This window comes from Lethenteron reissneri, chromosome 48, assembly GCF_015708825.2.
Source record: "Lethenteron reissneri isolate LAM-NWPU_2019-01 chromosome 48, ASM1570882v1, whole genome shotgun sequence".
Taxonomy (NCBI): domain Eukaryota; kingdom Metazoa; phylum Chordata; class Hyperoartia; order Petromyzontiformes; family Petromyzontidae; genus Lethenteron; species Lethenteron reissneri.
Window position 1 is genome coordinate 6,650,608 of NC_083826.1, and position 13,731 is coordinate 6,664,338.

At 45.5% G+C, this 13,731-nt stretch overlaps 1 protein-coding gene across 1 annotated transcript in view; it reads right to left on the bottom strand.

Moving 5' to 3' along the window:
• Nucleotides 1–3,798: 3,798 nt before the first annotated feature.
• Nucleotides 3,799–13,731, bottom strand: part of LOC133354672 (astrotactin-2-like) — a 484,322-nt gene continuing 474,389 nt past the window's right edge. Inside the window, exon 25 of the mRNA XM_061571710.1 lies at nucleotides 3,799–10,387. Coding sequence (XP_061427694.1) covers nucleotides 10,156–10,387 — 232 coding nt within the window. The 3' untranslated portion in view covers nucleotides 3,799–10,155. The remainder of the gene's footprint in view (nucleotides 10,388–13,731) is intronic.

Sequence of the window (13,731 nt, forward strand, 5' to 3'; positions counted from 1 at the left end):
TAATATTTTTGCCAGCAAGCTGAACTAATACAAAATGTTATAATAAATGGGATTTTCCCCTTTTTTCTGGCAACAAAACTGAAACCGTCCTACAAGGATTAATGTCTGCATTAACAACAATACTTGCAGTCAAAATGCAAACAAAAAACACACTGATAATATATTCATTGTCCTTGAAACTGATTCACACACAGCTTTCTTTTGAGCCTCGTCTCAATTGGTGCTCGACCAGATGACGCCAAAAGGCGTACACAGCTCAAAGACAATGCCACTATCAAAGTAATGAGGGCTCGGGTGAGTATCTACATCATTAGACCTCCTTTGCCAGTACCAAAATAGAAAAAAGGGGAAAACCCTATTGTTATATTTTGGAACTGGCAATGGAGGTCTAATGATGAGATACAAAACGTTACTTAATGTTACAAACAAAAACATTTGATGTCATTTGTCCGAAAGCGACAAAGTGCATTTTTGTGTATACTTTTGCTTCGTTTAACTTCACCAATCTCATTAACCAGACTCTGACCCTGGTAATCAAAAAGAAGAAAGTGGGTCAAACAATACCACAACGAATTTCGATTTAAAGCTTTCGTGACTTCAGGGAGTCATCTTCTTGGTTCTTTCGGCAAAGTCACTTAGAAGGGAAATAATTAAATAATAAAATAAAACATAATCAAATAAAACACCATAAAATATGTTATTTTATTATGTTTTATTTTTTATTAAAAATAAAAAAATATTTTATTTCATTATGTTTAAATTTTATTATTTCCCTTCTACGTGACTTTACCGAAAGAACCAAGAAGATGAATACCACAACGGCAAAGAATACAAAATCAGTAGAGCCATAAGAGTAGGTTTTACCCTTTCTGCCAATAAAACAATTGTGCTAAGATGTTAAAACACCGAACATAAACCTTTTGCAAGGAATCATGTCTACATTAAGCACATATACTTGCGGTGAACATGCAAACTAAAAAAACATGCTCTGGTAGTATATGCATTGTCTTTGAAACTAATTGGTCCATCTTCTTGGTTCTTTCGGTAAAAGTCACGTAGAAGGGAAATAATAAAATAATAAAAATAAAGCATAATAAAATACAATTCTCACGACGTTTCGGCCACAACGCAAGCAGCCGTCCTCAGGTGAAGAACAGGTCTGTCGGAAAGATAGCGTCTGAATGAACACCACCAAGCTTGGCAGCATATATTTAAGCTGGGTTAGAGGAGGAGAGCGCTTAAAATCGAAATTTAATTGGTCCATACCAGAGGAAGCTTTCATGAGAGCCTAGTCTCAAACAGTCTTAGACCAGAGGATGCCAAAAGGTGACCAGCACAAAGACAATGCCACTATTGGGACATTGTTAGGTGTTTGGCGTTCTCTGGTCTAACACCGTTTGAGACTGGGCTCTCATGAAAGCTGTCTCTGGTGTGGACCAATCCGTTTCAAAGATAATGCACATACTACCAGAGCATGTTTTTTTGTTAAGCACATGTTTTATTTCCAGAAAGGGTAAAAGCTATTCTCATATTTTGATACTGACAAGGGAGGTCCCATCAGTAGAACCAAATCACATTTGCAGGAGACATCAAAACGACTGCACACGTATATGTCTCAATATTACGTGAAATCACATTTCTGTGACATAAGTTGGCTTGGCCAATTTCGTTTCTAAATATTGACAGTAGAATTATGTTTAAAAAACATTACGCAGCATTATTGTTTAAACATGTCTCCAGCCAGCACGGTCGAGCGAGCGGCTCGTAATCAGAAAGTTGTGGGTTTCAATTCCTACTTGATTCGGTCGACTCGGCCAATCATCCTTCCAGGGCAAGCCGGCAGGTGATGTCACGTGGATCGACTCGTGCCCCCGCCACTGGAATGAGGAACTTCCACCACTGGCTTAGGACCGCAAGCAGTCGATGCGAATTTGAGGAATTTCGGTCGATAATTGTTTGCAAGCCCAATCATCATATAAAGTCATAACGTCACCACACCGACCTCTGGAGGGATGGTCCAAGAAACCACGGACCGCACTGCAATCACCTCTCTGGATGTGCGTATGTTGAACTTCTTTCGCGCACAATAAGTGGTCAACCGTGTCGAACCCTTCACAACAATAAAAAAATGACTTGGCTCAGCACGTGAAAAGTCCACCTTTTGCACATCTGTAACCAATGAACTCAGCAGATATATTTATCCAAAGATTAAAAAAACGACCTGGGTGATCGACACAGAGAGTGGGGGATTGTGAGAGTGAAAAAATGCCCATTTGAAAGGGTTTTCACTGCCAAAACACCTAAATTTGTCACAGGATCTCTTCATGGATTAAATTATAGTAAATGTGGCTACAACAGACGCGTTCGGAGGCAGACACATCATCACAAAGAGGCACTCATGAGCGGCTCAAAAAGAAACCACACACACCTTTTGCCAGTTCCATCATTTCCAGCTGGTGGCTGCAAAATAACAACAAATCCATGGGGACCAAGTGCAACGGGGAACAGATGACGGTGCACTCACCGCGGAGTTACTCGCCGGAGACCAGCGTGTTCCTGGACGCGCCGTCGGACCCTAACGCCAAAGACGGTCACGTGCTAACTCGGCCACGGCTGCGAAGGTGGGTGGGAGCAGGGCTCGTGGTGAGGGTCTTTTTGTGTTAACCACGGGCTCGATGCCGCATCTTGAAAGGCACGCGGCATGCACGTGGATTCATCCATAAGAGTTTTTTTTTTTGGGTTAGATCGCGTAAATAAACGTGTCGTTAAAACCCGCCACCACCCGACACAGCCAATTAGTAAGGGTTGTCAAGCCAAGTCGTCACATTTACATGTTGTGGCTTGGCTCTCCAACACACCGGTGTGCTGTACTAGTATTGTACACTATACACTACACACTACACTATACACAACACTATACACTACACTATACACTACACTATACACTACACTATACACTACACACTAGTGCTGTGCTAGTGACGAATTGGCACGTTCAGTTTACGTGACAACCCTTACTAGTTGGCTGTGTCGGATGGTGGCGAGTTTCTACGACACATGTATATATTTACGCGATCTAACCCAAAAAAATAAACCGCTATTATGGATATTGGTCGCGAAAAGCCTACGTGTTAAACTGACGCGGATGCATTTTTGCATCGTTTGCAAGTGGCGTGGCGATGAACATTTGGGCAAAGAGGTCTGCGGAATTTTAGCGGAAGAGAACCCCTGCCTCTTAGGGTACACGTTTAGACCTTTTTGCCGTGTTCACCGAAACGTGGTGCCGGAGCCGTGCCAAGCCGAGGCAATCCCGGTGCGGCTCAGGAGGCCCCAGGTTGTTTTTTCTATTTTCTTTCCACCGCAAAAGCCGAGCCGTGCCGCTGAAGTCGCAGGTGCGCAGGTAGATGCCACGCGGTGTGCCGTCTTCCTCACAGTGTTACCGACTGAAGTCGCACGCAATGAATGCATCATCTTCGACCTGTCCCTTTGGCCCTTCTTGGCCCCAAGGTAGATCGCGATGTTTTTTGTGAGGCCAGCCATGTCACTGTTTGGTCACGGCTCAGCACAGCAAATGGCCGGTGAAAAACTGTCCATGCTGTGAGAGCCCTACGCTGGCGTGGCTCAGATGTGCCAATGGAAAAGGGTGCCATAACAACAAATGATTTCCCTCTCCCTGAACCCAAAGATGTTTTGTTATTTTGATCACCACACACTTCTTCATTCGAGGGGCATTTTGTGGGCTAAATTAGGCGTCACCAGTTACAACACGGCATGTGAAAAAACTGCCACAATGAGACGCGTGGAAATCACCGCAAAACAGAACCATTACGTGGAACACCACAAAGGCATTTATTTCCCAATGAACTTTCAAAAGCAAACAAGACATCATGCACAAGTCATGGGCAATGACCACCAGCAGAATAACGGCAAGGTTTTGTAAAGAGTAAAACACCGAATGTATGTTACAAAAAAAGTCACCAAATACAAAATTAGAAAAAAAATCGATCATAAATTCTTGATTGTGATGCGGCTACTTCTTACGAATATTAAACGATATTGTTCTTAAACATTCCATTCGAATACAAATACATAGGCAGCCGGATGGCTTTGCTAAATCCAAATACAATGCATTTATTTATATTGACAATTTAACCACGCACTAGGTAGGACGTTAAATGCAGTTGTTCACAGACAGCCAGCCACGTTTTCTAAAGAGACAAAGTAAAATCGCACGAAAACCATTGATGCAGTTCCGCATTCATTAATAGCATAGGACCTTTGCTGACCCCGGTGGAATAGTTTAAATAAAATCAAACTCCCACTTGACACACGTTCACATCACAGCAACACGACTAATGCATACCAATTAACCAGCGGGTGGGCCTTGTTTTGGGAATTATTGAGTTAACACAGATTGTCACAGCCATCCCAAATGACAGTTTCAGTGAGCACAGTTTAAATTGTGAAGTTTTTATCTGACACCAAACATTATCATGGTTGTCGAGTAATATCTATGTGCGAGTGTGAACAAAACACTACCCCCTCACTTCACGAAAGTTCCTGGACCAGATGGTATGACTGTGAAGATCATCAAATTAATGAAAGCTATTTAATGTATGTTTACACAGACGTTAAAGCCTTCAATTACAGTATAACGACTCATTGTATTGTATTAAAAAAGATAAAAAAAATAATTCAAGAATTACAGAGCCATTAGTCTCTTCGCACATGTATATACATTCTTCACAAGGATCATACGGGAGATTTAGGGGGCAAAATCTATAGGCAAGCCACGTTTAACCATTGACCACATACACACTATTAATTGGATTATGGTATAGACTAACATCATATCCTATTACGCCGAGCCTTCATTTAAAATGAAGAAAAAAACATTCGATTCAGATAGCTGCGATGAAGTCAGCGAAAGCTCATAGGAAACTGACTCCCAAGTAAAATAAAAAAAAATGTTGAACCGCTTACAAAAAATGATTGGGTGGACACAGTAACGACATACACGCGAGAAGGGGAGTCAGACAAGGTGGTGCGGCACCTTCGCCCCAAGATATTCGCAGACACGCGGGGGATTGTTTTTCTTTTACGAACAATTGGCTCGGATAAACACAGTCATTATTACAAATGCAGAAAATATTAACCATCTCAGTACCTACTGAAAACGCAGCCGTTTATGGCAACCGATGGGAATTAAATGCAGGCAATAATAATGTTTAGATTTATATAGCGTCGTCCTTCACGCAATGTGCATCTAACAGCAGATAAGCTGAGACGCAGAAGCCAGGCGGTAAGCCGGTACCAATAATTACTACAGTTCTGAAGCCCTCGGTATATATATATATATTTTGTTTTTTATAATTTTGTCTTCTTTTACTTTATACCAATGCAAAAATTAGCACCAACTGAAATTTTCGGCAATACGTAAAAAGAAGGAACACATTCATTATCAAAGTTTTTGGGTTTAGATCGCGTTATTTATAAATGTGTCGTAACCCTCCACCACCCGACACGGCCAATGAGTAAAAATGTGTCACGTTGACAAAGACAAATAGTTCACTGCTTTAGCCCACCGGTGTGTTGAAGCCACAACATTTACAATTTGAGTACGACGTTTCGCTGGTAATTGCATCCAGCATCATCGGGCAATTCGCCAGAATGGTGAGGCTCTGCTGTGTCTCCCGTCCTTATATAGAGCAGCAGCAGGGTGACGTCATCATTAACTCATTAACTCATCAGGTGCAAAGATTCAAGGGGGGAGTGATTGTAATTATATACTAGATTAGTAATCAGGCTATTGTTACGATGCGAGTTGTAGATTAGTAATCATTTGGAATGTGTTTTATTGTGATTACTCGACGTATTTTAACGATTCCCTGTGACCCCCGATGGCCTTGGACAACAAGCGGTACCGATCACAATATCCTTTACTCACGGCTATGAGAGATTCACATTTTACAACAACGACGGCACTCAAAACGGTCCATGTGCAACTCTCAACCAATACGCTCGATCAACCCGAGAAATCATGAGTGTAAACTGCACCCAACTGTTGATCAGTGAGCATGAAACGCTCGACCAGTGGAGCATGGGAGAGGAGATATGTGCGATTGTCGAGGAGTGATTTAGGAAAGGACCACGGGGCCTGGCATTTTTAGATCTGGATAAACTAAATAACATAATGGCTCTGGAGCAGTGGCACAGCGGTTAGTGGTGCTGAACTCTGAACCGTGTAACTTAAGTTACATTTTTCTAATCCTGCATAATGCACGGACACAAGAAGTACTAATCACATACCTGCATTTCCCATGGGTATGCTGGATTCCTCTTGATATGCAAATTATTTTGTCAAGGCGCCCCCCCCTTTCAACCCAGCTTATATATATGCTCCAAGCACGTGTGCTGTTTCATTCAGACGTTGTCGCCTCGACAGACCTGGCTTCACCTGAGGACGGCTGCTTGCGTTGTGGCTGAAACGTCGTGAGAATTATTTTATTATGTTTTATTTTCATTATTTTATTACTTCCCTTCTACGTGACTTTACCGAAAGAACCAAGAAGATTAAGTTCAATTCCTGGTCAAGAATAAAATGGGTGGCTGTCTTTGCCCTACAATTATAAATTATTCTTTTTTTTACCAGGTAAGGTCAACTGAGCTCTATAGCTCTTTTTCAAAAGCGACCTGGCCACAAACGATAGCTCAACGAAGTGGCTTATCATGTTGAAATGTATCGCAGCCAAATACAAAATCGGGATCGAACCCATGACTTCCTGTATGCCAGGGCGAGGTAATTAACATCTCACTACCGCGGCACCCTGCCTCCTCCGCTCCCCCACCACCTTCACAAACACACACTGACCAGCATGGTGAAGTATAGTCAAACACCCATGACCGACACATGCTTTGGGACGCCTTCATCTAGCAGCGGATTGACAATGGATTGTAGGCTATCATCATCATCATCGCTAATCTTCTTGCGATCAACTCAATTGCTATTCGTATTCAACAACACGTCACACTGCCAAACCCATCTGGCCAAGAACGACGTCGGGAAGGGGTGGTGCATGGCTAGACTGAGCTGGGAATATTTGATAGCGACTTGTCAGGAGCCGTTTCCATAAATAGACGTAACAAGTCAACGCGGCGACAGCTCAACCTCTCTCTCAGGCAAACGTTGCTTTGACATTGCGATGTCTCGGGGTAGTTGCCCATCCTGTGGGCCGTGATGTCATCATGAGCGATGGCATGATGAGCAAATCCGGGTAAACCACAAGGGTGGTCAAATTGCATCCCACCAACAGAGAGACAAAGATTCCCCGTGTAGCATTTGGGGTGATAGCTGTTTGCGAGCAGCTATTGACCTCGCTGATCTCGTAGAGGAGCGTACACCATCACGATAAACTCCGGTCATCCTCGCAGTGGCTTTTGGCTAACCGTCGGACGAAAACAATTAATGCATCGCGCGCTTTCAGGTGTGCTTCTGTGGCCGTCAGGAACCCTCTTTCTTTCGGTATTAGGAAGCCACTGGAGCTATGCACTTTGTTTTTTATCTAGACTTAAAAGGCATTTCTCTAGAACTGCTTTTTGTGTTTAGATTGTTATCCTTCCCCCGCACCTCCGAAAAGCTCGGTTGCCGATGTATGGCGCGAAAGAAGTTCAACATAAATACAAGGCCGGCACAGCGTGCGAGGGAGTGGTGTGGCAGTTACAGCGCCCAGCCACCTTTGTCTCCCCAGTGAAAATTTTCACACACCCCGGCAGATACTCAATTCAAGTTGAGTTGACCTCATGGGAAGACCCTGGACTGCTTGAGATATGTTTCACAAGTGTGAGTTCTAGCCGGGAATTGAACGCGGGTCACCCAAGTTTGCCATGCAATGCATTCACCACGGCACTTGGCGCTCTCCACATCACGAGCACATCTACCAAACACGCCAGCCGGCACACAAGCATGGAAGTAATGCAGACATAAAGAAAACCACCACGAGAACACATAATGTACGGCAGTCCAGTGAACAAACCAAAAATATCAATGAAAATGTATCTACATTCTCCTTTCTTTAGTTGTTAAACAAAAGCAAGTTTGATAAGCCAAACTAATTGCATGCAACAAAAACATACCGTTAAACATAAAGACTCGCGTCAAAGTGTTTGAGCTGCAAGGGACTGTGGGAAGACAGCCACAGTGCGAAGCAAGCCTCACTTGAAGTAGAAGGTAAAGGTGCAGCCCTACAATGTCTTGACCACATCACAGCTAGAGGAAGGATAGCCACTAGAGGGAGCTCTATAGAGACCCTCTAAAGGGTGTTTTGGCCTACTCTTCCATGCTCGAGAAATAATACGAGACGTAGAGTTGCTTGATGTAACATTTTAAAATGCGGGGGGAAGTGTATGCAAATGAAATTCACTTTTCTCACAACTACACTTCTTCTTCGTCGTCCGATAAACCTCTCGTTAAACCAAGACCTTGTTCGACCCTCCACGAACTCGACTGAGATCCTGGAAACCAATCTGGGATCGCCACGCGAGACAATCGAATGAAGCGGGGTCCACTGGTGACCGCTGGCGAACGCCACGGATTTCTGCCGAGGTTCCTAACCAAAGCCTCAATGGGAAGTCTTTTGACGCGTTCCACAAGGCCCACTCCTCCCTGAAGCTACCACATGGCACACAAACTTAAACCCGGACGTATAATTTACACCGACTTGGCATATGCTAGAAAAAGTAGTGCGGTGATTTAAAATAAACACGACAACAAAAATAACATAAAACACCAGTGTTTAAATCGAAGGCTGTGGTCATCACAGATTTCCATAGGTCACACGGCTACCACCAAGCGTGTTTATTCAGGCGCAGCAGTTAAATGCCCTCTTTTAAATCACTCCATTCTTCTTGTACGATTTGTGGCCCGAGTATAGAATGTTACGGTCGTCCGAATTATAGTGCCCCATTCCTTTTTTTTCGATTTAAAGCTTTCGTGACTGCAGGGATTCATCTTCTTGGTTCTTTCGGTAAAGTCACGTAGAAGGGAAATAATAAAATAATAAAAATAAAACATAATTAAATATTTTATTATGTTTTATTTCCCTTCTACGTGACTTTACTGAAAGAACCAAGAAGATGCCCCATTCCTGTCCATCCGAGTTCACTGACATCTAGGATCTGCATGCCGAACTCAGAGGTGGATGGACGACATCAAGAACACCACAGGCCTTACACTAACCCAGCAACGTGAAGCAGCGAGGTGTGGAGGGCAGAGTATGGTCGTAGATGTCACCAGAGGTCGTACTCGACCTGACGCCACAAGGTGAGTTAATTACCACTCGTACCGCGCGTTGCTTGGCGCCAAGTCCGACGCTTTGCTCCACGCGCTAAGAACTTCACCTTCAAGGACTGAAGAGCCAATTCAGAGAGTTCGGAACTGAACCGATGCACCCTTTCGGAAGAAGTTCCCAAGCAGGCGCAAGAGAAACGTCAGGGCTTCGTGCCGAACAACACGCAGCGGCACGGCCGCGAAAACCACGCCGGAGAGCTGCACAGCCACAAGAGCGTACAAAAGCTACGCCGCCGGACACAAGTGATCACCGCTGCGGAGCCGCCGGCTGATTGAACCAGCGGTTCTTAACCTTGACTGCAGCCTTGCACCCCTTTGGTTCTCGATCATTAAAAAATGTAAGTATAATGGTCATAAATACATAGGGGTTGTACTCACGTGCCCGTGCTAAATTTGTGTTTTCGATGATTTACCTTCTAAACAAAGTCTGGCCATGCCTCGCTACCCCAAGAAAGGGCATCTCGTACCCCCAGGGGGTGCAGCGTGCACCCCAGGTTAAGAACCACTGGGTTCAACCAACAGGGACCACTCGGTGCCCACCATCATCATTGTCTCTGCGCTAAGCTTGTCGGGGTACTGTTGGATTTTTTTGTAAACTTTTTTTTTTAATCGTCATTAAAGAACCCAGAATGCAGTGGGGAATTTCAAAAAGACGTGGGGGGGGGAAACAACAGGTTACGTATATATATATATGAAACAAAAGCCAGGCGTAACGCACTCTCAAAATTCGCGAATGAACGAGGGCACCTGGGGGCCTCGCTGCCCTACCGCGGGTTAGGGGCCTACTCTTGGATCTGTTATATAATTTTTTAGCCCTCGGCGTTTTCCGGGAAGAAGTTTCGCAGCACGCTGAGCCAGCGCTCCTCGCAGACGCGCGGCAGGTCGGAGGGTCGCAGGAATCCCCAGGGCGGGGGTCCCCCCAGACCGCGGCACACCAAGTACGGGATGGACACAGTGTGCATGTAGATGGACGGCTCGGTGAGCAGCGCGGCGCAGCGTGCGCTCACCTCCCCGAGGCGCCGCAGGATCAGGCTGGCCTTCCTGTGGGGGGGGAGGGATCGCAGAGAGAGAGAGAGACGCGCACACCAACAGACTGATGACGCGAACGGAGATACAGGCATCTCGCGTACGGTCGTACGCAATTCTGTGGCGGGTGTTGTTAGCGAGCACCGATTAAGGCACGGCGCTGGACGGATTCATCTTCTTGGTTCTTTCTGTCGAGGAGACAGACCTGTTCTCCACGTGAGGACGGCTGCTTGCGTTGTGGCCGAAACGTCGTGAGAATTATTTTATTATGTTTATTTTTTATTATTTTATTATTTCCATTCTACGTGACTTCACCGAAAGAACCAAGAAGATGAATCCCTGCAGTCACGAAAGCTTTAAATCGAAATTTAAAGCTGGACGGATTGTTGCATTACAGGATAGTGAGAGGTGGCGGAGGCTTCCGGAGGCTTTCATCCAGCAGTGGATTAATCAAGACTGATGATGATGATGATTAAAACTCAAGGAGTACATTTTGTGGTGCTGACGCGCGGTTCCCTTATCGCTCGCAGGAAGGTTTGGTCTCCTTTTGTTGACTCGCTTGGGATTTGAGTCCTCTGACCCATCATCGTATTTTCCACTTGTCACTTCACTTTTCCCTCTTTACTGTTATCTGCTCTCTGTTCTTCCAGCTTTCCCACTCTTCCACTTTCATTTAATCGCTTCTCTGTTGTTCCCTCGATCGTCATTCGGGGCCTCTATCGCTAAACGTGTTCATGCTCGGGCACCGTGCACCCCGCGTCTGCGCTCCCCTGTACCTGTTGTTGCGTAGTACATCATATTATAAGTAAGATTATTATTAATAATATTACAAATAATATTATTACTCTTGGTTCTTTCATGTAGAAGGGAAATAATAAAGTCACGTATAAAGATAAAATAATAAATTAAATCAATACAAGCATACGACGTTTCGATTGCAACACAAGCAATCATCATCAGGTATAAATTAAATAGAAACACAAATCTAGTATACTTAGAAATGTACTGCAATACAACAGAGAGTCGGATAACATAACAGTCAACACCCTATCTGGTTGATTACGTTCTTCCTGAGAATGCTGATGTTTACCCAACCCGAGCAAGTATTTATTTCAGGCCAAGCCAACTTAGGGGAGGCCCACGAATAGCTGAAGAGAATCGCCACCGATGTTCAACTCGGGTCACCGGGTTCGAACCAATTCACTTCCTTGAAGAGGGTCCCGGCTCGTGCAGCGAAACGCCGGACATCATATGCCTGACGACTGGCCGTGATCGTCGTGCCAATACTTTGTTGGTCCTGAGCAGAACCGGCCCTAGACCTTTGGGGGCCTTAAGCAAAATTTGGTTGGAGGCCCCTTTGATGTAGGATTTTTTTCACCCACTAGCTAGCAGTGACTCTAGGGGGCCCTCTGCTGGCCACGGGGCCCTTTGCAATTGCAAGGGTCGCTTAGTGGCTGGGCCGGCTCTGGTCCTGAGCACCGGCGGTTTCCATCCCTTCCTCTAGCTACGTGTCCTGCCCAACGCCCAACTTACTTTATCAACCACCAATAAGGTGTCCCGACAGAGTAGCGAGAACCTGATTCATTTTGCTCCTCTGTCTGTTTCACAGTCAAGTTCCATGCATGCGCCTCCCGCCCCCCCCATACTCATTGGCACGCTCTTCAGCTTTTGTTCAATTTAACGTTTTGAATGAAATTAGTGTCCGTTAACACAGTTCACAAACACTAATTTACGCAATATCATTTCACGGAATTTGTATTGGCAGTGTGCCAGAGGAGTGCTGAGTAATAAATTGCATTGGACACGCACTCGCAAGCACGGAAACATCGCGAAGGACGTTATAATCAAGCGCGCGTGTGCTTGTGAAGCTGAGATTATTGGTGAGAGCCGACTGCCCAAGGATGACCGCGGCTGACGATGGTTGGGGCGAGTTAGGGGGCTAAGGCTGTGTCAAGAATCACTCAGCCAGAGCCGCTGACGTCCTAAGCTTTAATGCTGACTTCCAGCCTCTCCTTCTTCCACGCGTTTGTCCCACTCACGTGGGGGTGTCCGCTGTCCTTGCCAACCATCTCCACGTCGCCCTGTCCTGCGCCATCTCGCTTTCCGCTCCTCGGGCCAACATGTCCCTTCACTTGATGCAGCAAATCTGGCTGTGACGGTCCCACCTGATGACGGAGACTTGTGTTGCCTCCGAAACGTCGTGATTTTATTTTTATTAATTTTTATTTCATTTTTTTCCTACGTGACTTTACCGAAAGAACTAAGAGTATGTCCGATCGCACCACGTTTTTTTTCTTTCTGCCTTCCTCTTGATCTCTTTCCTTCCCCTTGCATCACTTGCACCTTCTGACCCATGTGATTTTCCTGTAGTCTCTCAACATGACCGAACCACACCAGCGTTTTCTCTCTCTCATCTTCTCTGCGCATAAACTGGGTTCTCAAGTGCAACGGAGTTGATTGCCTCAGCCTGGTTATTGCAACAAAAATCGCCACAACCATCATCGGGCCTTGGTCAATTCCCTGCTGGGTGAAGGCCTCCCCTCAATTCACCGCCATTCCTCACGATCCCACGATATTTAACATTCTACCTCACGCCTGCACAGGAGCCGATTTCATTGCTCCATCTCCTCGGTGCACGTACTTTCGGATGTCGCCATCATCTCTTCTTGCGGTGAGTCCTTCCCAAGCCCACTTACTTTTCTTAGCAGCGTTCGAGGTGTCTTTCGCCTGCCTGCCTTCTCTAAGGCACGCGCTCATCTTTCCGTCTCTCAATTTAAAATCCAAAGCGTGCATCCTCTCTCTATCTCTCTCTCCTTTGCGCGCAACTTTTCAGTTTACAACAACAAATCGTTGTTAAATTTAGTTCGAGATTAAAACGTTTGGTGTGGACATTGCCACGTGACGCGCGGGGCACGTGAAAAGGTGCATCAACCGGCAGAGAACGAGGGCTTGTGCTAAAGGAACTTCGCAAATATCCGCGTGTGACATCATTGTCAAAGTCAACGCTCTGACGCAAGAGGATTCCGTGCTCATCCGCCAAGGGTTCCAAATTGAAATCACTCCGTTGCATGAGAAAGTGAAAGAGACGGAAAACATGAATGAGTCAAGTTGAGAAGTGCTTCTAAAGCAGCGGGGAACCACCAATCACAGGCTTCATTCAAGCTGCACAATCATTGGCAAGCACGCACACACGGAGAAATGTAGCAAAACATTCTAGATTTGAAGCAGAACGCATCGGGAGGGGGAGGGGGTCCGGGCCAAAAGGATGGACGACGCGGCACACGTCCACGCCGCCGACTCTCGTGTGCCGCGTCGTCCATCCTTTTGGCCCCGCCCCCCGCCCTCCCGATACGTTCCAT